This window comes from Octopus sinensis, linkage group LG5 (assembly GCF_006345805.1).
Source record: "Octopus sinensis linkage group LG5, ASM634580v1, whole genome shotgun sequence".
In the NCBI taxonomy this organism is placed as follows: Eukaryota; Metazoa; Mollusca; class Cephalopoda; order Octopoda; family Octopodidae; genus Octopus; species Octopus sinensis.
This window is the reverse complement of record NC_043001.1, coordinates 108,660,821-108,686,852: the sequence shown is the minus strand read 5'-3', so window position 1 is coordinate 108,686,852 and position 26,032 is coordinate 108,660,821. Positions and strand designations below refer to the sequence as shown.

The following is a 26,032-nucleotide window of genomic DNA, read 5'->3' as shown; positions in this document are numbered from 1 at the left end:
TATGATGTATATACTGAGAGGTATATTAACAAATTTATTTTTTCTAGATGAACAAAGTGATGGAATCTGGTGTCGTTTACCATAGTTTAGAATATGAACACATCCTACTTTTGTGATTGGAGGAGTTCTTTGAAAAAAAAAGAAACTGTCTGAAAATAAATGCACTGCTCTGTCGGACCATGTCTGATGAAAATTACCATTACCATTTGTTTGACATCGCTTGTCTACAGTTGTACACATACACACACAGTGTGTATATGTGTATGTAAATGTATACAAGCACACACACACATATATAGTTGTATAATTTGAAGATATAACGTTTTAGTGAAGAAACTCTGCTAATATTACAGCTCAGATGAAGTAGTTTCAGACGAGCTGCTGAATTAGCGAAAGCAGAGTTTCTTGCTAATAAATGAAATCAGTAAACTATAACTATTTGCTCTATAGTTATTTTTAACTCATACAGACTCCCCTTTGGATTTTGAGTCACTTTCATGTTTGATTCCTAAATTCACACAGACACACATATATAGTCTTTTTCTTTCTTTTCTCAGTCATTAGACTGCAGCCATGCTGGAGTAGTGACTTGAAGAACTTTTTTTTAAAGCCTGGTACTTATTCTATCAGTCTCTTTTACCAAACTGCTATGTCACAGGGTCAAAATCACACCAAGACTGGGGAGCAAACACAGACATAATGACATACACACACACACATATATATATATATATGATGGGCTTCTTACAGTTTCCACCTACTGAATCCAGTCACAAAATTTTAGTCAGCCTGAGGCTATAGCAGAAGACACTCAAAGTACCACATAATGGGATTGAACCCACGACCATATAGTTGGGAAGCTAACTTACCACACAGCTACGACTATGTCTATATGTATCATTAATTAAATATATTCTCTTGGAATATTATACACTGAATTTATAATGAGTGCTCTTTGTATAAAATGTCAAAAATATTAATACTATAAAGTATTTAGACATTAATACGAGCGATTATATACATACTGTATTTTGAAATAATAGCATGAAATTTAATATCAAAAAAATTTCTCATGAAGATGTATATGTCTAAATTAGTATTGTATTAAAATATATATATATATATATATAAATATATGAAACATGACTGCTTAAAAATTTGTTAATTAGAAGAATGCCTTTAATTAATGTTACATATTGTGCTCTCTATTTAGAAAGAGCACTTAGTACTGAATTTATTAAACATGGAAAAGCAATATCTGGGAATTTCACTTAAAGATATACCGATTCCTTGTAAGAACACATATTTATTATCCTTGCTTCAGAAAACCAATGACTTAATAAAAAGAATGAGATGGAAGGCATTCTTCTAATTAACAATTTTTTAAGCTGCCATGTTTCATATATTTACATATATTTTGAATACAATGCTATTTTAGACATAATATACCTTCGTGAGGAATTTTTTTTGATATTGAATTGCATGCTATTATTTCAATATACAGTATATATGTGTATATGTATGTATTACACTCATACACAAACCTTTTTAATTCATGCATATATAAACATAATCTATGCATACACAAGTTTTATATCCAAACATCGACAAGAAAAATTCTTCGCAGAGACTCACCCATCCACATACAAAAGAATGATTCAAATAAGACAATAAAAAAACTCATCTCAGTGTTTTTCTCTGCATGTGTTTTCTACTTTTTATCATTTATACACAAATATAAACATCTATTAGGGACATACATACACGCATGCATGCAAGCATATATGTATCATCAACAAGCAAATTCAATGTTTTTTTTTTCTAGGTAACACTTTTGCACAAATGTATACAAAGGCATTTTCCAGGTCAGACATAATAATAACAGCTAAATGTGGTTGAAGCAGGTAGCCATCTTTCTCACAGCCAGCTAATCACACACTACCGACATCAGTTTCAAGATGCTGTCGATGCTACAGTGAATAGCTAAAAAGATTAAGAGCAGAAGAAAGAAAATGATGGAGCAGTGAGCAACAGAGATTTGGGGGTGTGGAGTAGGGCCAGAAAGTGAAAATTAGTTACCACTTCCCGCGTTTACTCCAGTCTTTTGGTTGCCAATGCAAACATTTTGAATCTATGGAGGTTTTCCTCTTATCCATCGCACGGAAATGTGATTCCAGCTGTTCATGTGATAATGTAATGATATACTGTCCTTTGTAATAGTTTATAAGGTTAAGATGTTGTAGTGTTGAAATGACGTCCTCCTTTTTGATGCTAGTCATCTCAGAGATTTCATTGATGGTGATGCTGGGAGGTTCACCAGCCTCATTTGGTTTTAAGTTTATCAAAATATCGAGAATGGTTTGTGACCAGTAGCTGCGATACGAAAGTAAACCCAGATCCGAAAGCGGTTTTTCAGGAGAGCCTGTCTTGCCTTCAAATTTAGAAAGCTCATAACTGAACTCAATTAATAACTTGCCGTATCCCTTTCTTTGGTAAGGGGGAAGGGTAAGGATGCAAGCAACGTTGTAGTCTTCGCTAGATTCTTTCTCCTTTGAAAAATAACCAACTATATGGTAACCACGACAATCCAATTCACAGAGAACATAAAACAAAAATGGATCTGTGTCGTAATATAAAGTTTTGTGGTCGAGGAACAGTTTAGCCAGCAGACAGAGATGCTGTGCATAAGTCTTGTTTTTGCGACCATCAATTTCAAAGAAAGAAACGTGGTTCTTGCGATAAATCTCATTGCCAGGTGGATGTCGCAATAAGCACTTGGATAGATGTCGCTGAAGACATTTATTGCTTTTGACATATTTGAGACAATACTCACAGATATAGACAATGGGTAGCTGAGTGAGTTCCTGAGGGTAAGGTGAGAAGTACCAAGGTTCAATACGATACTTGCCGATTTCAATCATTTCAATGTTCTTCATGCGAGTGATAAAGTCATCGTGGTGGGCCACCATGCTGCCTGTTTGACGTGGTAACTTGGGCTGACCACTCTCAGAAGTGACTGGAAGTAATTCTGTTTGAGGGGTCAGAGGGGTGCAAGCTTCTTCTTCTAAAGTTGATTTCCGTTTCCTTCCTGGAGTGGACTTCTGTTTCTGCAGAGAGCCATTTGCTGGAACTTTCTGTCGGGCGAAGCCGTTGGACATATTAATGTCCGTGTCAGGAGAGCCTGCAGGAGTCTGCAATACTACAGGTGGTATAGGGCTTGCAACTGGTGGCAGGCTTGCTAACTGAGCTGCAACCACAAGAAGTGCATCCCTCTCTGGAGTACTAGGGCGACTGTTTTCTTCACCAGTTTTAGAATCTTTTTTGGCTGATTTGGAATCTTTTTTAGCCATCTCAACTTTAGTCAAGTCCATTCTTTCTTCTGGCACCCATTCATCAAGTCGTTTATTAAAATCGTCGAAATGCACATAGTAGAGCGGCTTACCACCGACTTCTTTTTTGCTGAGGATCTCCGCCGAATGCCAGCCTTCACCATTCTTTAGCAGTACGGGGAGGCGACACCCCTCAGTTAACTCTATTTGATCTTCCATGATCGTCATGGCTAGTGCAACATCAACAGTGCCGTGGTTGGCAACCAAGGGAGAGAGTTACTGTATAGTGGAGCTATGATCTCCCTTGTTGTGCCTAACCACGTATTTTATAACACAATGATTGAAAAAAAAGGCTCTGTTGGTTGATGGGATCTTTGTCTTTCTCGAAAAAGAGGAAGTTATAACTGGTGTTATTGAAATGGTAACAGGTCTCACAAAAACATTTCAATCTGAAAAGAGAAGTAAAAAGGAATATTTAAGAGACAGAAATAAGAAGGAATATTTATAGCTCACTTCTGCTGTTGACAGCAGTGCTTGGAAGGAAGGTGTGTAGCATGTGATTGTTGCATTGACCATGACAGAGGAAGTTGAGCAGAGAATCTGCATCAAATTTTGACAAAAGCTTGGCTATATTTGCTCAGAGGCCTAAGCCAAGTTTTCAAAAATTTTTCATCATTCTCACCATAATCAAGGAGATCTTGTGTAACTGAAACCCGAGTAGCTTTTTGGTCAGCTGAAAGCAGTTCTAGCACAAAGTTGGCAGACACGCCTCGCATACCAAAATCTTCAGTGATAATGGACCGAACTGAACCATAACTAATCTGCAATGTTTTTCTCAGTTCTGCTGGTTGCGGGTCTCCCAAAACGTTCATCAATATTGACATTTTTTTGGCCATCTTGGAAACGTCTGAACCACTCATACACTTGTGTGCAGCTCATACACTCCTCTCCATACACTTTCTGCAACTTTGCGCAGGCCTCTGAGCAGGTATCGCCATGACAACTTTCTCTGTTATGGTCAATGCAACAATCACACGCTACACATGTTCCTTCCAAGCATGGCTGTAAACAGTGGAAGTGAGCTAGAGCGTTAAAACTTAATGCGCATGCACAGCAGGGTTCAACCTCAATATTTGCCAAGCGGCTTCAGTCTACATGTTTTAGCTGTGTTACTATGGCAGCATTCCAGATACTTATTCATCAGACCCTGTATATGTACGTGGGTCCGTGTTTGTGTGTCTTGGCATTGGGCTAGTGCTGTAAATGAATATCAGTCATCTCTATATATTAAACGGCAAAATGTGTCTGTGTGTGTGTGTGTCCTTTATACAAATCCACAATTTTTCAGTTAGAGGGCTCGCACTTTCTATGGTCATTCAAAACCGTCCAAGGGTGGTTGTGCACATCTTTACATTTCCCCAGTCACCTCGCAAAGCCATAAAAAAATCAATAGAAGTGACTTTTTTGTGAATTTTCTATCCAAAACCCAATCAAAATGCCCGAAACCTGATACGCCAATTGAATGCCAGCTAGCTGTATGTGACTGGTCGGAGATTTGGACAGTACTCGCGTGTATGTGTGCACGCAGCTGTATATGCATGCACTAGCACTATGACCTGGCGTTGCCGGGTCATAGTACTAGTTTCCAATATTCTGTGAAAACATTTCTGGTCATGGGGAAAATATTACCTTGCTTAGTAACAGGTGAGGGTTGGTGACAGAGGGTTAGTAACAGGTGAGGGTTGGTCTGCACACAGAAAATCTGCTTCACTAAACTCAACCTGAAAAGTGGATGTCAAAACAACGATATTTACATATATGCATGCATGTGTGTGTGTGTGTGTAGGTACATGGCTTAGTGGTTAAGGTGTTTGTCTCATGATCATAAGGTCATGAGTTTGGTTCCCAGCAGCGCACTGTGACCCTTGAGCAAGTTACTTATATTTCACATTGCTCCAGTCCACTCAGCTGGTAAAAATGATTTGTACTTGTATTTCAAAGGGGCCAGCCTTTTCCCATTCTGCATCACACTGAATCTCTCAGAGTACTACATTAAGGCTACGTTTGTCTGTGCAGTACTCAGCCACATGCATGTTAATTTCATGAGTAGGCTGCTCTGTTGATCACATCTACTGGAACCCTTGTCGTAAATGATGTATCAGTGTGTGTTTCTCTCTCTCTCTCTCTCTCTCTCTCTATATATATATATATATATATATATATATATACACACACACACATCCATCATCATCATCACTATCGTTTAACGTCTGCCTTCCATGCTGGCACGGGTGGGATGGTTTCACAAGAGCCAACCAGGCAGAAGCCTGCACCAGGTTTCTGTAACTGTTTTGGCAGGATTTTTACAGCTGGATGCCTTTCCTATCACCAACCATTCAGCAGAGGGGATTAGGCACTTCTTACGTGGCACAAGCACAAGCGAGGTCAGTTTTGGCTAGGTTTTTACAGCTGGTTGCCTTCATTCCAAACGCCAAAACCATTTTACAGTGTGGACTGGGTGCTTTTAAGTGGCACCTGCACTGACAGGGCTACCAGGTACTTACAAGAGGAAAAACAATCTCTTTTGAGAGCGGAGAAGTCATTGGAAGAGATGTTCTTGTGTCGGATGATGAAAGGTTATAGAGAGAAAGAAGCAGGTGTCTTGCTGTAGAGGAGGTACAAGGTTACCTGGCTGGTGGGTGTGTGGGTGAGTGGAGAGAAAGAGACAGAGACAGCGGGCACTAGTTACACATATTATTTTAAAGAGTTTATACCAGGCTCTGGAGACACAGATACACGAGTTAACCTGAGCACTATGTACCTGGAGAACTTTACTGTCAGGTCAAGTATATATATACAAACACTATCTGCCTGAAAGTACTTCAGGCTTCCAATGTAGTTCAGACAATAAAATCTGAGTACTTTATATACTGACCAGTGTGTGTGTGTGTGTACCATACATAATATTTGTTCCCTCAACTTAGACAATGCCTTGTCACTATAACAATCAGAAAGGCAGTGTCCCCTTAACTGGTCCCTTTACAGATCTGTCATCAATGATATCACTGTTTACAAATTGCAATAAAGAAAATAATCATAACATACAAATGCCATATTTTCCCATTTTCTGACTCTTCCATAATCCACAGCATTGGCCCTTTATCCAAAAATGAAAGCAACATAATTTGACCCTTTTAATACAAACCCTGGTTCTATGATATAAATTTCCTGTTTTAAAGATCTAAATTAAAATCTTCAATCAAAATTCCAGGTTGCAAAAACTAGTTTAATAATGGCAATTAAGTTACCAGCATTGTGGCAATTAGGGTTCAAAGCCCTCACATAAACTAGATCATAGTCGGGGGCTACAGTAGAAGACATTTACCCTAAGGTACCATGCAATGGAACAGAATTTGAAACCATGTGAATAGGAAGCAAACTTCTTGTGAACAACCACACCTGTGCCTCTCTGTGTGTGTGTGTATCATCGTCATCATTTAATATCCATTGTCCATGCTGGCATGGGTTGGATGGTTTGACAGGTAAGCTGGTAAGCTGCACCAGACTCAAGTCTGATTTTCTATTGTTTTCTATGGCTGGATGCCCTTCCTAAATGCCAAACCACTCCAAAAGTATAATGGGTGCTTTTAGGTGCTATTTGCATGACCCCAGGGTGTTTTTACGTGCCACTGGCAAGGGTGCCAATTTGTCTGACACTGGTATCTGTGACAACTGCAATTTTGCTTGGCTTGATGGGTTTTCTCAAGCATGACATAATGTCAAAGGTCTCAGTCATTGCTTCTGAGAGGCCTAATGCTCAAAGCCACTATGCCACTCGAAAGGAGTTCTTTATGTGTCACCAGCATGGGTCCACTAGGCTTGTCGGGCCCTCTCAAGCACACCACATTGCCAAAGGTCTTGGTTACATGTCATTGCTTCTGTGAGATTCAATAGATATAAATATATAGATAGATAGATAGAGAGAGAGAGAGAGAGAGAGAGCACTAGCTACACATATTATTTTAAAGAATTTATACCAGGCTCTGGAGACACAGATACACAAGTTAACCTGAGCACTATGTACCTGGAGAACTTTACTGTCAGGTCAAGTATATATATACGAACACTATCTGCCTGAAAATACTTCAGGCTTCCAATGTAGTTCAGACAATAAAATCTGAGTACTTTATATACTGACCATTGCTTGTGTGTGTGTGTACTATACATTATATTTGCTTCCTCAACTTAGACACTATCTTGTCGCCATAACATTCAGAAAGGTAGAGACCCCTTAACTGGTCCCGTTACAGATCTGTCATCAATGATATCACTGTGTACAAGTTGAAATAAAGAAAATAATCATAACATACAAATGCCGTATTCCCCATTTTCTGACTCTTCCATAATCCATAGCATTGGCACTTTATCCAAAAATGAAAGCAATGTAATTTGACCCTTTTCATACTAACCCTGGTCCTATGATATAAATTTCCTGTTTTAAAGATCTAAATTAAAATCTTCAATCAAAATTCCAGGTTGCAAAAACTAGTTTAATAATGGCAATTAAGTTACCAGCATTGTGGCAATTAGGGTTCAAAGCCCTCACATAAACTAGATCATAGTCGGGGGCTACAGTAGAAGAAATTTACCCTAAGGTACCATGCAATGGAACAGAATTTGAAACCATGTGAATAGGAAGCAAACTTCTTGTGAACAACCACACCTGTGCCTCTGTGTGTGTGTGTGTGTGTGTGTGTATGATTGTCATCATTTAATATCCATTGTCCATGCTGGCATGGGTTGGATGGTTTGACTGGTAAGCTGCACCAGACTCAAGTCTGATTTTCTATTGTTTTCTATGGCTGGATGCCCTTCCTAAATGCCAAACCACTCCAAAAGTATAATGGGTGCTTTTATGTGCTATTTGCATGACCCCAGGGTGTTTTTACGTGCCACTGGAAAGGGTGCCAATTTGTCTGACACTGGTATCTGTGACAACTGCAATTTTGCTTGGCTTGATGGGTTTTCTCAAGCATGACATTATGTCAAAGGTCTCAGTCATTGCTTCTGAGAGGCCTAATGCTCAAAGCCACTATGCCACTCGAAAGGAGTTCTTTATGTGTCACCAGCATGGGTCCACTAGGCTTGTCGGGCCCTCTCAAGCACACCACATTGCCAAAGGTCTTGGTTACATGTCATTGCTTCTGTGAGATTCAATAGATATAAATATACATATATATATATATATATACCCAGAGATAGATAGATAGATAGAGAGAGAGAGAGAGAGCACTAGCTACACATATTATTTTAAAGAATTTATACCAGGCTCTGGAGACACAGATACACAAGTTAACCTGAGCACTATGTACCTGGAGAACTTTACTGTCAGGTCAAGTATATATATACAAACACTATCTGCCTGAAAATACTTCAGGCTTCCAATGTAGTTCAGACAATAAAATCTGAGTACTTTATATACTGACCATTGCTTGTGTGTGTGTGTGTACTATACATTATATTTGCTTCCTCAACTTAGACACTATCTTGTCGCCATAACATTCAGAAAGGTAGAGACCCCTTAACTGGTCCCTTTACAGATCTGTCATCAATGATATCACTGTGTACAAGTTGAAATAAAGAAAATAATCATAACATACAAATGCCGTATTCCCCATTTTCTGACTCTTCCATAATCCATAGCATAGGCACTTTATCCAAAAATGAAAGCAATGTAATTTGACCCTTTTCATACTAACCCTGGTCCTATGATATAAATTTCCTGTTTTAAAGATCTAAATTAAAATCTTCAATCAAAATTCCAGGTTGCAAAAACTAGTTTATAAATGGCAATTAAGTTACCAGCATTGTGGCAATTAGGGTTCAAAGCCCTCACATAAACTAGATCATAGTCGGGGGCTACAGTAGAAGACATTTGCCCTAAGGGGCCATGCAGTGGAACAGAATTTGAGACCATGTGAATAGGAAGCAAACCTCTTATGAACAACCACACCAGTGCCTCTGTGTGTGTGTGTGTGTGTGCCCACAAGTCATCATCATCATTTAACATCCATCGTCCATGCTGACATGGGTTGGATGGTTTGACAGGTAAGCTGGTAAGCTGCACCAGACTCGAGTCTGATTTGCCATCGTTGTCTATGGCTGGATGCCCTTCCTAAACGCCAACCACTCCAAGACTGTAATGGGTGCTTTTACGTGCCATTTGCATGACACCAAGGTACTTTTACGTGCCACTGGTATGGGTATCAATTTGCCCGACACTGTTATCTACCACAACTGCAACTTTGCTTGGCTTGATGGATCTTCTCAAGCATGACATAATGCTAAAGGTCTCAGTCATTGCTTCCCTAAGGCCCAAAGCCCGAAAGAAACTCAGCCACTTTGCTACTTGAAATGTGTCCTTTATGTGCCACCAGCATGAGTCCACTTGGCTTGTCGGGCCCTCTCAAGCACAGCACATAGACAAACGTCTTGGTCACAAGTCATTGCCTCTGTGCGGTTCAATAAATAGAATTATATATACATATATACCCAGAGAGAGTGAAAGAAAGAGAGGAGAGAGAGAGCGAAAGCTACACATTATATTATAGAATTTATACTAGGCTCTGGAGACACAGATACACAAGTTAACCTGAGCACTATGTACCTGGAGAACTTTACTGTCAGGTCAAGTATATATATACAAACACTATCTGCCTGAAAGTACTTCCGGCTTCCAATGTAGTTCAGACAATAAAATCTGAGTACTTTATATACTGACCATTGTGTGTGTGTGTGTGTGTACCATACATGATATTTGTTCCATCAACTTAGACAATATCTTGTTGCCATAACAATCAAAAAGGCAGTGACCCATTAACTGGTCCCTTTACAGACCTGTCATCAATCACATCACTGTCTACAAGTTGCAATAAAGAACTCAGTCAAGTTCCAGATTATCTTTGCAGTTTTGGCTGGTTATACTTGGGACTGCTCCTTTCATTCTTTCTATCAGCCCCTTCACACATCGTTCTTTTGCTCTCCCTCTCTCACATTTCCTAGCCTTCTCTTCATTTTCACCTTCCCTCCTCTTTCACTTCACTTTGTCCCTTTTCTTTTTTTCTTGTCACTCCCTAATTCTTCTATCCATCTGCCTCTACCTCTCTCCTCTCCTTCCATGTGACCAGTGTTCAGCAAAGCCTGACCTTTCTTGGTTTGACGACCACCCATGCAATATCTATATCCCTTCCCATGCCTGTCATCTCTTATGTCATAATTTAATTCTTCCTTAGTCAAAAGACACCTGTTGTTTGCATTTGTATTTGTGTAACATTTCTCCATTTTTTTCCCCCATCCTTGTATTCGTATACATTCGCCGCTTTCTACCTAGGAATCTAGTGCTCTTAGCTTAGACTTCCTTTGGGGCTGGCCAGATTAGAATAGTCCCGAGTATAACCAGCCGAAACTGCAAAGATAATCTGGATTCAACTTATGAAAGAAAACTCCAAATGACCTGTCCTTGTTTTATTGTCCCTTTTTTGTATTCTTTTTTATATACATATAGCACCGTACGTACACCTTGGTCTCTTATATATATATATACCCAGAGAGAGAGAGAGAGAGGGCACTCGCTACACATATTACTTTAAAAAGACTTTATACCAGGCTCTGGAGACACAGATACATAAGTTAACCTGAGCACTATGTACCTGGAGAACTTTACTGTCAGGTCAAGTATATATATACAAACACTATCTGCCTGAAAGTACTTCAGGCTTCCAATGTAGTTCAGACAATAAAATCTGAGTACTTTATATACTGACCATTGCTTCTGTGTGTTTGTGTGTGTGTGTGTGTGTACCATACATGATATTTGTTCCCTCAACTTAGACAATGCCTTGTCACCATAACAATCAGAAAGGCAGTGTTCCCTTAACTGGTCCCTTTACAGATCTGTCATCAATGACATCACTGTCTACAAGTTGCAATAAAGAAAATAATCATAACATACAAATGCCATATTTCCCATTTTCTGACTCTTCCATAATCCACAGCATTGGCCCTTTATCCAAAAATGAAAGCAATGTAATTTGACCCATTCATACCAATCCTGGTTCTATGATATAAATTACCTGTTTCAAAGATCTAAATTAAAATCTTCAATCAAAATTCCAGGTTGCAAAAACTAGTTTAATAATGGCAGTTAAGTTACTAGCATTGTGGCAATTAGGGTTCAAACCCCTCACATAAACTAGATCATAGTCGGGGGCTACAGTAGAAGACATTTGCCTTAAGGGGCCATGCAGTGGAACAGAATTTGAGACCACGTGAATAGGAAGCAAACCTCTTATGCACAACCACACCTGTGCCTCTGTATGTGTGTGTTCATGTCATCATCATCATCATCATTTAATATCCATTGTCCATGCTGGCATGGGTTGGATGGCTTAACTGGGCTGGTAAGCTGCACCATCCTCAAGTCTGATTTGGCATCGTTTTCTACGGCTGCATGCCCTTCCTAAACGCCAACCACTCCAAGAGTGTAATGGGGCTTTTATGTGCTATTTGCATGACAGGGTGTTTTTACGTGCCACCCACATCGGTGTCAATTTGCCTGACACCGGTATCTGCGACAAGTGCAACTTTGCTTGGCTTGATGGGTCTTCTCAAGCATGACATAATGCCAAAGGTTCAGTCATTGCTTCCGTGAGGCCCAATGCCTAAAAGGAACTCAGCCACTTTGCTACTTGAAAGGTGTTCTTTATGTGCCACCAGCTGGGTCCACTTGGCTTGTTGGGCCCTCTCAAGCACAGCACATTGCCAGAGGTCTCAGTCACAAGTCATTGCCTTTGTGAGGTTCAATAAATATATATACATATATACCCAGAGATAAAGAGAGAAAGAGAGAGGGGGAGGGAGAGAGAAAGCACTAGCTGCACATATTATTTTAAAGAATTTATACCAGGCTCTGGAGACACAGATACATAAGTTAACCTGAGCACTATGTACCTGGAGAACTTTACTGTCAGGTCAAGTATATATATATACAAACACCATCTGCCTGAAAGTACTTCAGGCTTCCAATGTAGTTCAGACAATAAAATCTGAGTACTTTATATACTGACCATTGCTTGTGTGCATGTGTGTGTGTACCATACATGATATTTGTTCCCTCAACTTAGACAATATCTTGTTGCCATAAAAATCAGAAAGGCAGTGACCCATTAACTGGTCCCTTTACAGACCTGTCATCAATGACATCACTGTCTACAAGTTGCAATAAAGAACTCAGTCGAGTTCCAGATTATCTTTGCAGTTTTGGCTGGTTATATTTGGGACTGCTCCTTTCATTCTTTCTATCAGCCCCTTCACACTTACTTTGTTCTTTCGTTCCCCCTCTCTCAAATTTTCTAGCCGTCTCTTCATTTTCACCTTCCCCCCTCTTTCGCTTTACTCTGTCCCCCTTTTTTTTTTTCTTGTCACTCCCTAATTCTTCTCTCCATCTGCCTCTACCACTCTCCTCTCCTTCCATGTGACCAGTGTTCAGCCAAACCTGACCTTTCTTTCTTGGTTTGACTACCACCCGTGCAATATCTATATTCCTTCCCATGCCTGTCATCTCTTATGTTTTAATTTGTCCTTAGTCGAAAGACACCTGTTGTTAATGTCCTGTTCTTTGCACTTGTATTTGTGTACCATTTCTCTGGGTTTTTTTTCCCCATCCTTGTTTTCATATACATTCACTGCTTTCTTCCAAGGAATCTAGTGCTCTTAGCTTAGATTTCCTTTCGGGCTGGTCAGATTAGAGCAGTCCGAGTATAACCAGCCAAATCTGCAAAGATAATCTGGAACTCGACTGACGAAAGAAAACTCCAAATGACCCATCCTTGTTTTCCTTGTCCTTTTTTCGTATCATATGTCTGGATGATTTTCTTGTCCCTTTTTTGTATTCTTTTTTATATACATATAGCAGCATACATACACTTTGGTCTCTTATATATATATTCCCAGAGAGAGAGAGAGGGAGAGGAGAGAGAGAGAGAGAGAGAAAGCACTAGCTACACATATTATTTTAAAGACTTTATACCAGGCTCTGGAGACACAGATACATAAGTTAACCTGAGCACTATGTACCTGGAGAACTTTACTGTCAGGTCAAGTATATATATACAAACACTATCTGCCTGAAAGTACTTCAGGCTTCCAATGTATTTCAGACAATAAAATCTGAGTACTTTATATACTGACCATTACTTGTGTATGTATGTGTGTGTGTGTGTACCATACATGATATTTGTTCCCTGAACTTACGCAATGCCTTGTCACCATAACAATCAGAAAGGCAGTGACCCCTTAACTGGTCCCTTTACAGATCTGTCATCAATGACATCACTGTATACAAGCGCAATAAAGAAAATAATCAGAACATACAAATGCCATATTTCCCCATTTTCTGACTCTTCTTTAATCCACATTAATATAAATTTCTTGTTTTAAAGATCTAAATTAAAAGCTTCAATCAAAATTCCAGGTTGCAAAAACTAGTTTAATAATGGCAGTTAAGTTACTAGCATTGTAGAAATCAGGGTTCAAACCCCTCACATAAACTACATCATAGTTGGGGGCTATAGTAGAAGACATTTGCCCCAAGGGGCCATGCAGTGGAACAGAAGTTGAGACCATGTGAATAGGAAGAAAACTTCTCGTGAACAACCACACCAGTGCCTCTGTGTGTGTGTGTGAGTGTGTGCGCGCGCGCACATGTCATCATCATCATCATCATTTAACATCCATTGTCCATGCTGGCATGGGTTGGATGGTTTGACCGGTAAGCTGCACCAGACTCAAGTCTGATTTGGTATCGTTTTCTATGGCTGGATGCCCTTCCTGAACGCCAACCACTCTAAGAGTGTAATGGGTGCTGTTACGTGCCATTTGCATGAAACCAGAGTGTTTTTACGTGCCACTGGCATGGATACCAATTTGTGTCACACTGGTATCTGCCACAACTGTGCCTTTGCTTGGCTTGATGGGTCTTCTTCTCAAGCATGACATAATGCCAAAGGTCTCAGTCATTGCTTCCGTGAGGCCCAATGCCTGAAAAGAACTCAGCCACTTTGCTTCTTGAAAGGTGTTCTTTATGTGCCACCAGCATGGGTCCACTTGGCTTGTTGGGCCCTCTCAAGCACAGCACATTGCCAAAGGTCTCAGTCATAAGTCACTGCCTTTGAGAGGTTCAATAAATATAAATATATATACATATATACCCAGCGATAAAGAGAGAGAGACCGCTTGCTATACATATTATTTTAAAGACTTTATGCCAGGCTCTGGAGACGCAGATACACAAGTTAACCTGAGCACTATGTACCTGGAGAACTTTACTGTCAGGTCAAGTATATATATACAAACACTATCTGCCTGAAAGTACTTCAGGCTTCCAATGTATTTCAGACAATAAAATCTGAGTACTTTATATACTGACCATTGCTTGTGTATGTATGTGTGTGTGTGTGTGTACCATACATGATATTTGTTCCCTCAACTTAGACAATGCCTTGTCACCATAACAATCAGAAAGGCAGTGAACCATTAATTGGTCCCTTTACAGATCTGTCATCAATGACATCACTGTCTACAAGTTGCAATAAAGAACTCAGTCAAGTTCTAGATTATCTTTGCAGTTTCGGCTGGTTATATTTGGGACTGCTCCTTTCATTCTTTCAATCAGCCCCTTCACACTTACTTTGTTCTTTCGCTCCGCACCCTCTCACATTTCCTAGCCTTCTCTTCATTCTCACCTTCCCTTCTCTTTCGCTTTACTCTGTATCTTTTCTTTTTTCTTGTCCCTCCCTAATTCTTCTATCCCTCTGTCTCTACCGCGCTCCTCTCCTTCCATGTGACTGGTGTTCAGCAAAGCCTGACCTTTCTTGGTTTGACTACCACCCATGCAATATCTATATTCCTTCCCATGCCTGTCATCTCTTATGTCTTAATTTAATTCATCCTTAGTCAAAAGACACCTGTTGTTAATGTCCTGTTCTTTGCATTTGTATTTGTGTACCATTTCTCTGCCCCCCGCTGTCCTAGTTTTCGTATACATTCGCTGCTTTCTTCCAAGGAATCTAGTGCTCTTGGCTTAGATTTCCTTTCGGGCTGGCCAGATTGGAGCAGTCCAGAGTATAACCAGTCAAAACTGCAAATATAATCTGGAACTCAACTAACAAAAGAAAACTCCAAATGACCCATCCTTGTTTTTCTTGTCCCTTTTTTGTATCATGTGCCTGGATGTTTTGCGTTCTTGTCCCATATTTTGTATTTTTTTTTTATATACATATAGCAGCATACATACACTTTTGTCTCTTATATATATATACCCAGAGAGAGAGAGAGAGCACTAGCTACACATATTATTTTAAAGAATTTATACCAGGCTCTGGAGACACAGATACATAAGTTAACCTGAGCACTATGTACCTGGAGAACTTTACTGTCAGGTCAAGTATATATATATACAAACACTATCTGCCTGAAAGTACTTCAGGCTTCCAATGTAGTTCAGACAATAACATCTGAGTACTTTATATACTGACCATTGCTTGTGTATGTATGTGTGTGTACCACACATGATATTTGTTCCCTCAACTTAGACAATGCCTTGTCACCATAACAATCAGAAAGGCAGTGACCCCTTAACTGGTCCCTTTACAGATCCGTCATCAATGACATCACTGTCTACAAGTTGCAATAAAGAAAATAATCATAACATACAAATGCCGTATTTCCCATTTTCTGACTCTTCCATAATCCACAGCATTGGCCCTTTATCCAAAAATGATAGCAATGCAATTTGACCCTTTTCATACCAACCCTGGTTCTATGATATAAATTTCCTGTTTTAAAGATCTAAATTAAAATCTTCAATCAAATTTCCAGGTTGCAAAAACTAGTTTATAAATGGCAGTTAAGTTACTAGCATTGTAGAAATTAGGGTTCAAAGCCCTCATATAAACTACATCTTAGTCAGCATACCCCTATCCCAAACTGTCTTTCTCAGATACTTTCAAGCCTTGGTTCATAGTTTAGGGTGAAGGTGGTGTTGGTGGGTTCTGTATTTTCAGTATTTTTCAGTGTATCTTCTTTATTTTTGTGCCAGTTGATGATAATGACAGACCAGTCATCATCATCATCTATGCCTACAGCTACTTACCACACAGCCACTCCTATGCCTAGTAGTAGACTTTCAATGTCTTTTTCTTTTCAAAAATACCACCAGTTCAGTGCACCAGTGCCATTTGCCTTCCCCACTGACAGTCTTATGTGTAAGTGTGTGTGTGTAGATGTGAAAGGTAGTTTTTATGGGCCTATGTGCACACACATTAATCGGTTGTTCAGCAGAACTTTACACACCATAAAAATAGAGACCTATTGTGTCAAGTACATCAACATAAAAAAATCAAATGGAAATTGTAGTTGTGATACCTGTGCCGGTAGCACGTAAAAAGCACCAATCAATCGTGACCGTTGCCAGCCTCCCCTGGCACCTGTGCCGGTGGCATGTAAAAAGCACTCACTACATTCACAGAATGTTTGGTGTTAGGAAGGGCATCCAGCTGTAGAAACACTGCCAGATAAGACTGGAGCCTTGTGCAGCCTCCTGACTTCCCAGACCCCGATTGAACCGTCCAACCCATGCTAGCATGGAAAACGGATGTTAAACGATGATGATGATGATGATACAGGATTAGTACATTGTGCTGAATAAAGTAAACTTAGGACATAATTGTTACTTACTTGCTGATGTTGAAGGGATGAAAGGCAAAGCTGTCTCTGCTGAGGTTTGAAACAAGGATGTAGAAGCAGGCATAGCTATTTCTAATTCATCTTAAAGCAAACGAGGGAGCATCTACATGGTTGTATGACCTGCTAGAAGCAGCAACCAAATCTCCCTCAAATCAGATTCTAATGTCTTTAAAAAGGAAAGACATCATGGACAATGTACTACAAAAAACAGAAAGGAAAAGATTAACGGTTGATTACAGCGAACAGGGGACTAAACAACTGATTGTCACTGGAACACAAAACATAAGACTCATTTCTCAGACTATCATAAAACCACAAATATCAAATGGAAATTGTAGTTACGATACCTGTGCCGGCGGCACGTAAAAAGTACCATCCGAACGTGGCCGATGTCAGCACCGCCTTGACTGGCTTCTGTGCCGGTGGCACATGACCTGTTGTGCTTGAGGAGACCTATTGAGTCAAGTACATCAACATCAAAATAAATATCAAATGGAAATTGTCGTTGTGATACCTGTGCTGGTGGCACGTAAAAAGCATCAACCGGTCGTAGACGTGCCAGCCTTCCCTGGCACGTAAAAAGCACCCACTACACTCACGGAGTGGTTGGCGTTAGGAAGGGCATCCAGCTGTAGAAACTCTGCCTGATCAGACTGGAACCTTGTACAGCCTCCTGGCTTCCCAGACCCCGGTCGAACCGTCCAACCCGTGCTAGCACGGAAAACGGACGTTAAACGATGATGATGATGAAATTAGTAGATAATGAGTACAAATCAACTGGATCTACAGCTAATACATCAATCACAACCATTTATTTTTGCTGATCCTGAAAATCATCTTGGTTAGATGATTTCAACTCAGTCTACAGAGAGAGGAGGCTAAGGAATTATTTAGCTTGTACTTAGGTCTCTAACTTACCCCATTGTACATAGTATTTAGAATGTTTGGATAAGGATACTCTTAACCACAAACAGAACAGATTTTGAAAGGAACCATGTAGGACTATGAACACATCACTACTGTCCTTTAATACCCATGTTCCATTAAAGCATGGCTGGCTGGCTGGCTGGTTTGAGAAGATCTGAGGAATCCAAGGGCTGCATCGTATTCCAATTGTTTCTATGGATGGATGCCTTTCCTAATGCCATCCATTCACAGAGTGTACTGGATGCTTTTCATGTGGTGCCAGCATTTATTTCCTTTTTCATGTGATTCATATTTATTCGAGAATGATCTCTTTCTCCCTTTTGCTATGCTAAATGCTATTTTATATATATATATATATTATTGAAGTAGATAAATGAATTATCTTATTACGGATAATTCAAATGATAACCGATACCTGGGTAGCAAAAATCACAACAGAAAAAGCACGAAACATATGTAGAAAATAATAAAAAGGAATTTTGTTAAATCTTCGTTCAGCTCCATTTCTTCCTACACTTAATATATATATATATATATATACACACACACATACGTTTTTAGTTGTTTCAGTCATTTGAGTGCTGCCATGCTGGAGCACCGCCTTTAGTTGAACTAATCAACTCCAGGAGTTATTCTTTGTAAACCTGGTACTTGTTCTATCGGTCTTTTTTTACCGAACTGCTAGGTTACAAGTATGTAAACACACCAACATGGAAAGCGGACGTTAAACGATGATGATGATGATGTGGCCTGGGGCTATAGTAGAAGACACTTGCCTGAAGGGCCACAGAGTGGGACTGAATCGAAAAGCAACATGGATGGGAAGCAAACCTAGTATGTGTGTGTGTGTGTATGTGCACGTGCTCATGCGCTTGTTTACATTTACGCTCCTCTGAAAATAGCAAAGCTACAAGCAACAAAGTCATATCTCCTGTTAACAAATCCTTTTCTATTGTATGACCCGAAATTTTGTGGGAGGGGGCCAGTCGATTAGATTGACTCCAGTACGCAACTGGTACTTAATTTATTGACCCCGAAAGGATGAAAGGCAAAGTTGACCTCGGCGGAATTTGAACTCAGAACGTAATGGCAGACGAAATACCTATTTCTTTACTACCCACAAGGGGCTACACACAGAGAGGACAAACAGACGGATTAAGTCGATTATATCGACCCCAGTGCGTAACTTGTACTTATTTAATCGACCCCGAAAGGATGAAAGGTAAAGTCAACCTTGGCGGAATTTGAACTCAGAACGTAACAGCAGACAAAATACGGCTACGCATTTCACCCGGTGTGCTAACGTTTCTGCCAGCTCGCCGCCTTGTATACAAATCGTCTGCTTGCTTTGTACCTCTGAAGACATGTGGAAAAAAAAATAAAAGAAGCTTAACGAAGGGACATCCAGCTGTAAAACAATACAACACTAATGGGTTTATGCAACCGATACTAGAAAGAAAAAAAAATGCATGAACGACTAATATGGCACTACTATACAACGTGGCTTTCACTGATTTACTTTCATTTTATAAAGGCTGAAACATCAAGACAGTCGCTTTTTAATTGGATCCCTTTCAACTGCCTGCGTTAATAAAAGCAGTCTTAATTAAAAACAAAACCCAACCTGGTTTTCTTTAGATCGTATGCAAGTTATTTTATACAACATCTTTCAGAGATGACTTAAAAACATTTACGGACAACTTCGATCCTTGAGAGATTGGGATAGGATTCCTTGCCATGGAAGAGATATATATTTTTAAGCAGAGGTGTAGCAGTGTGGTAAGAAGTTTGTTTCGTGATCACAAGATTGCAGGTTCGGTCCCATTGAGAGGCACCTTGGATTAGAGTCTTTGGTACTACTTAAATACAATGGTCCCGAGTCTTCTGCTATAGCTCCAAGCCAACCGAAGCCTTGTGAATGGATTTCGTGAACAGAAACAAAAAGAAGCCCATTGTGTGTGTGTGTGTGTGGTGGCGGATGTAAGCGTGGGTACTGCTTGAGAACAGCGGTCACGGTGCGCGCTACCTAGTCATGACTAGTCGATCCTTACGTTGTGTTTTTGTGTTTTATTTACTTTGCTAGGTAGTCGTTGTAGGATCGACCAGTCACGACTAGCTAGCGCAGATGCGCGATTACGCGAGTGCGCGCACCGGGACCACTGTTCTCAAGTAGTACTGTAAGCGTGCGTGCGACACACTACCATCACTTGGAAACCGGTGTTGGTTTGCTTATGTCGCCCCTCCGTAACTTAGCGGTTTGGCAAAAAGATAACGATATAAAATAAGTACAAGGGGTTGAGTTGTTCGACTAAATCATTGAACGCGGTGCCCCAGCACGGCCGCAATCCAATGACTGAAACAAGTAAAAGATAATTCATTTTACCAAGAATCACTAAGAAAAGAGCAACTCCGTTGAAATTCCGCTGGATTCTGTTTGGTCAAAATTGTTAACAAGGGAAAGTGTCAAGAAACGAATGCCTATATATTATGGTTATCCCTCACAAAAACAGAAACAACAACAAAAACAAGAAGTATAAAAAGTCGTTAATTGAACTTACGTCGAACTTTCGGATATTGTACATATAAAACGGTAAAACAAACTGCACTGAAAGTATAAAGAGAAACAAATAAATAATCGTTAATAATCGGGAAATTGATCAGCAATCGATACGGTTGATTTGTTATATTTTAATTAAATTCAGAATAAAATGTTTACACAGCACAGATAGAAAATAAAGGGTAATAGAGCCAACTTTACGAACATTCTCATACATACACGCACCTAGCTACGTCTACAACACAGATACACAGACACGATGGTAATTTGTGCTTTGCTTTCACTTTCAAGCGATGCGATTTTTTTTTTCACTCTGTTCACCGCATTATACGTACAAACTTCGAAAGATCGCCTAACGTATATAAACCAACTCCAGATAGAATCTATTCCGATAATATTCCAACTCGATACTGAGCTAATTAGGTGGAAAGTATTTATTTATCCCGGCTCTCCACTGCCTTCGCCGATCTGTTCTCACTAAACAAAACAGAATTGTAGGCAGTATAAAAAATATTAAAAAAAAAAAAAAACCCGGCCAGATTTGTTTTATGAGTTTCTGAAAATGGAATTTAATAAAAGAAAGCAAGAAAAACATCGGAAGCACTTTTTGCTGGCCACAAAAAACGATGACTACACTAACTTATGGATGATAAACTACAACCAAACAAATTTCAAATTTAAGATAAATTACTGATCAATAAGAAAAAACTAACAAATCTTTAAGAGCGAATACTTTTCTCCTTTTAATTATTATTATTTTAATACTACCTCTATGTGGTAGGCATAAATAAATACAGCAGCGGTAAAGAGGATCATATTGAATACTCGATTTCCTTTAACGGTCTTATTTGATATAGACAACTGCCCTCCTCGAAAAAGCACTTTTCCTTTATAATTAAAAAATATTATATAACTTAAGATCAATGTTTGTTATTAAATGTAACATAAGTTTAGACATCGGATTAACTTGAAAAGAAAGAAAAAACTATTTTGGGGTTCTATATTTAAGAGATTATCTGATCTAAAGTTTACATGTAATCACAAAGGCAGTTTGCGGTTTTATTGAAATTATAATCCAAATAGTCTACCATATGCATTTTAGGGGAAAACCATGATTTTCATTGTAATTTTCAGGCATGAAATCGACATAGAAAAGTAACTTTGTGTGTCTAAAAATATTGATTAATTAATTAATGTACATTTAAAATTTACGAATTAATAATAAAGAGCCAAAAAGTAATTGAAATAATCGGTACATTTAGTATAAATTCATCAGATGTAATGTACAAATTTTTTAAAGGCCTCCATATGCAACTTGAGAAGAAACATACACACACACACACACATATATATATATACATACATATATATAACAAATATAATAAAAAATATAAGCTGCAATACACGAGAGGTGATTAATAGAGTAAACAGAGACATAAAAATATCTCAGATCATTATTATTATTGTTATTATTACCTAAAAGTAAATCCTTGAAGCTCATAAGAGGTAGAAACACCAAAGACATTCAACTCAAACAATTCGTTTTATTACAGACCGTCAGGTGGCGCAGTAGTCAACGCATTTAATGGGGAACCTAGATTATCTCCCCTGAAATTACAGTTTTTGAATTTTTTCTGGAAAAAGTAGAATGGCTTTAAATATAGTTGGAAGAGATATTGAAAGTATAAATAAAAGAAATGTTTGCGTATGTGCACATGCATAAAAATTATATGTTAGTGTTCTGTGTATTTGTTAGGTAAAATTTTTATTTATAATCTAAATAGCTAGTGATTTCATTTAGCTGGTAAGTTGTGGGATAAATAGTTTGGGGCGGGTGCATTCGGCCGAGGAAAAAGTCTTACGGTCATCATACAACTTTATTATTATTTGCTAATTTTTGCTGACGCAGTATCAGAATCGTTAGCACTTCGGATAAAATGCTAAGCGGCATTTCGTCTGCCGTTACGTTCTGAGTTCAAAATCCGCCGAGGTCGACTTTGCCTTTCACCCTTTCGGGGTCGATTAAATAAGTACCAGTTACGCAATGGGTTCGATATAATCGACTTGATCCGTTTGTTCCCGTCTGTCTGTCCTTGTTTGTCTCCTCTGTGTTTAGCCCCTTGTGGGTAATAAAGAAATAGGTATTTCGTCTAACTGTTTACGTTCTGAGGTCAAATCACGCCGCAGTCAACTTTACCAATATCATTCTTTCGGAGTCAACAAAACAAAGTACCAGTTAAGCACTGAGGTCAATGTATTTGACTAACCTACTTCCCACAAATGTATTACAATGCATGATTTAATTGCCAGTTTTATCAGCGAATGCTTAGTGACGCAGGAAGTTCTTAGTTTCATAATAGGGGATTGTCTAAATCGGGTGGGGTGGGGTAACATCCGTGAGCCTACATTTTATTGCGCCACGGGCTGGTATATTCGTATGTACTACACTCTAGCTGAAAATACAGAATTACTCATAAGTAGTATATATATTTCTTTACTACCCACAAGGAGCTAAACACAGAGGGGACAAACAAGGACAGACAAAGGGAATAAGTCGACTACATCGACCCCAGTGTGGTACTTAATTTATCGACCCCGAAAGGATAAAAGGTAAAGACCTCGGTGGAATTTGAACTCAGAACGTAACGACAGACGAAATTCGGCTACGTATTTCGCCCGGCGTGCTAACGGTTCTGCCAGCTCGCCGCCTCATAAGTAATATAAACGTCCTAAATTCAGTGGCGGCGTTACTGAAGATGTTACACGTTAATCTAATGTGTTATATTTATCTTTATTAATGTATATCGAATTATCACCGTGACCGACCAGGCTATCAGATGTTGCTACACATCGCTGGTCACAATGTGCTTCGCATTGTTTTTAACCTTCAAATGACGCCATCCCGCTGGCTAAGCGAGCAGGCCAACAGAAGAAAGAGTCAGAGAAAGTTATGGCGAAAGAGTATAGCAGGGATCGCCACCAACCACTGCCGGAGCTTAGTGGAGCTTTAGGTGTTTTCGTTCAATACACATTGACAATGCCCGGGAATCGAAACCGCGATCCTACAACCGCGAGTCCGCTGCCCTAACCACTGGGCAATTGCGCCTCCACATATCGAATTATACATAGATCTATATATATATATACAAGATTTACACAGAGTTAGAACTTGTGATTCGCCCGCGGACCCTATTCTTTGGAAATTTTTACCCTTCGCACTAAAAAGCTTCCCTTCCCATAGTCTACGGTTGTCTAATAAACGGGAGTTAACTCCTCTTGATGCTGGTAATTATTATTTAAGCAGTGATTCCGCTAGACGTCGCTGACGGCAGCACGTGATAAACAGCATGGCGGCAGAAATTAAACATCTTGTTCCTCGCTATGCAGAGAATATTGAAGACGGTGTCCTTGCGGCGAGTCGCCTGAAAAACGATGGAATACCCACCGATACTTCGTACGAGCAGGGAAATGTTGAGAAAGAAATCGAAAAAATGTTCTTGGCTGCTCGAGCGAAATACTTCGGCGAAATGGAAAAAAGCAGCAAAGACGATTCTGGTTCTGAGGAAATCTTCATCGACAGACCGACCAATTCCTCTGCTCCTCCGTCTTTAAAAAGGAAACGGCACATTGAATTCCTGACAGCAGGTCTTCGAGAGTTGGGAATCTCTTACCAATGCCTCGATGCCAGCCGAACTTGGATATGTTACTGGATTCTTCACAGCCTTGACCTCTTAGACGCCCTACCGCTTTCTTCGGAATTAGAGACTAATATTGCAAATTTCTTAAATCGCTGTCAACATCCGAATGGAGGTTTCGGCGGAGGACCCGGACAAGAGCCTCACCTCGCTTCTACTTACGCTGCAGTTAACGCTTTATGTATTCTAGGCACTAAACACAGTTTTGATGTGATAGACAGACCGAAATTGTTGTCGTTCTTCTTTCGTATGAAACAACCTGATGGTTCTTTTACTCTCCATGAAAACGGCGAAACCGATGTCCGTGGAATCTACCTCGTTGCTAGTGCTGCTGTACTCAGCAATATTATTTCCAGTTGTTCAAAGTTGTTTTACCTGTCACCAGAATGGGTGGCAAGTTGCCAGACATACGAAGGTGGGTTTGCCGGGCGCCCAGGTTTGGAGGCCCACGGTGGTTACACTTTCTGCGGACTCGCTGCCTTGTGTCTTTTAGGCAAACTCCATTTGTGTGATACTAAATTGTTGCTTCGTTGGATTGCAAACAGACAAATGAAATTCGAAGGAGGTTTTCAAGGTCGCACTGAAAAACTGGTTGATGGTTGTTACTCGTTTTGGCAAGGTGGTGCCATTGCGCTTTTGCAGTCGGCTTTACAACAACAAGGTGAACTTGGGTTTCCTGCGGACACCTGGGTGTTTCATTCTGGTGCTTTGCAGGAGTATGTATTAACTTGTTGTCAACACATGCGTGGCGGTCTTCGTGACAAACCTAAGAAATCCCGGGACTTCTATCACACTTGTTATTGCCTGAGCGGATTGTCTATCGCTCAGCATAACGGCTCTAAACTCGCTTTACACATCCTTGGGGGAGAGGATAACGAAGTGAGACCCACACATCCCACCTTTAATATTTGTGGAAATAGTGTTTACAGAGCTTTGCAATACTTTAAGTCTCTTTCCATTCCTGATGATCCTTAGCTATTATATTTATATTTAAGAAAAATAAATGCGAAAGAGACCTATTGTAGTCGAATTTCGTGGATTCGTTTCCCCTCTTTGCCATTAATCAATGTAAGAGAGATAACTCAACACTGAACTGACAATTCAAACTTGGTTCCGGTTTCAATGTTTTCGTTTAAAATTCCTCTTCATTTAAAGAATGCTACTGAATTTATTTTCCAATTATCTTATGACATTCTGTAATTTTCTTGCAGAGAGAAATTTGTGCTGTTATGTAAATCCTATTGGTGTTTTATTTATTTAATAATTATCCTTCCGTCTTCCTCTATCTAATTAAGAGTTTTGTATTTATCTCGTAACATGTGGACGGAATCAGGATATATTCCCGCTTTTGTTTTTTTTTATGAACTTTTTCATTCTAATATTCCGATTGTTGAAAATTTGTTCATTAAAGCTAGTTAAGATATAGACAACAGAGGAAATATATTTTGTCCATGTGTTTGGTAAATGAATTCAGTTTAATCGACTTTTGGTAATCCTTCAGTATGAAGTGATTTTAAAAACTAAATACAAATTAAAGGGGAAATCGTTAGGTTCTCATTTTCCAAAATACAGCGAAATATGTTCTGTCATTCTTCACTTCCGAATCGATCGAAATGACACGAGGAATTCTATACCAAAGAAAAATACATTTGTTCACTTTTTGGTTGCGAGAGCCAGGCAGAGGTAAAGAATACGTACACCATCTGTTTTCGGCGCAAGAA

The 26,032-nt window shown here is 39.4% G+C and overlaps 2 protein-coding genes across 2 annotated transcripts; one reads left to right on the top strand and one right to left on the bottom strand.

The window, feature by feature from the left end:
- Positions 1-22,182, bottom strand: LOC115212052 (histone acetyltransferase KAT5-like). Its single transcript, XM_029780861.2, has 4 exons — positions 22,093-22,182; positions 20,618-20,664; positions 17,124-17,330; positions 1-3,778 (listed from the first exon to the last, which is right to left on the bottom strand). Exon 4 carries the CDS (start codon positions 3,555-3,557, stop codon positions 2,076-2,078), a length of 1,482 nt encoding a protein of 493 aa, XP_029636721.1. The 5' UTR covers positions 3,558-3,778; positions 17,124-17,330; positions 20,618-20,664; positions 22,093-22,182; the 3' UTR covers positions 1-2,075.
- Positions 22,183-23,911: 1,729 nt separating this feature from the next.
- LOC115212343 (protein farnesyltransferase subunit beta) lies at positions 23,912-25,746 on the top strand. The gene has a single exon (XM_029781209.2). The coding sequence runs from the start codon at positions 23,964-23,966 to the stop codon at positions 25,284-25,286; it is 1,323 nt and encodes a 440-aa protein (XP_029637069.1). The 5' UTR covers positions 23,912-23,963; the 3' UTR covers positions 25,287-25,746.
- The last annotated feature ends 286 nt before the right edge of the window (positions 25,747-26,032 follow it).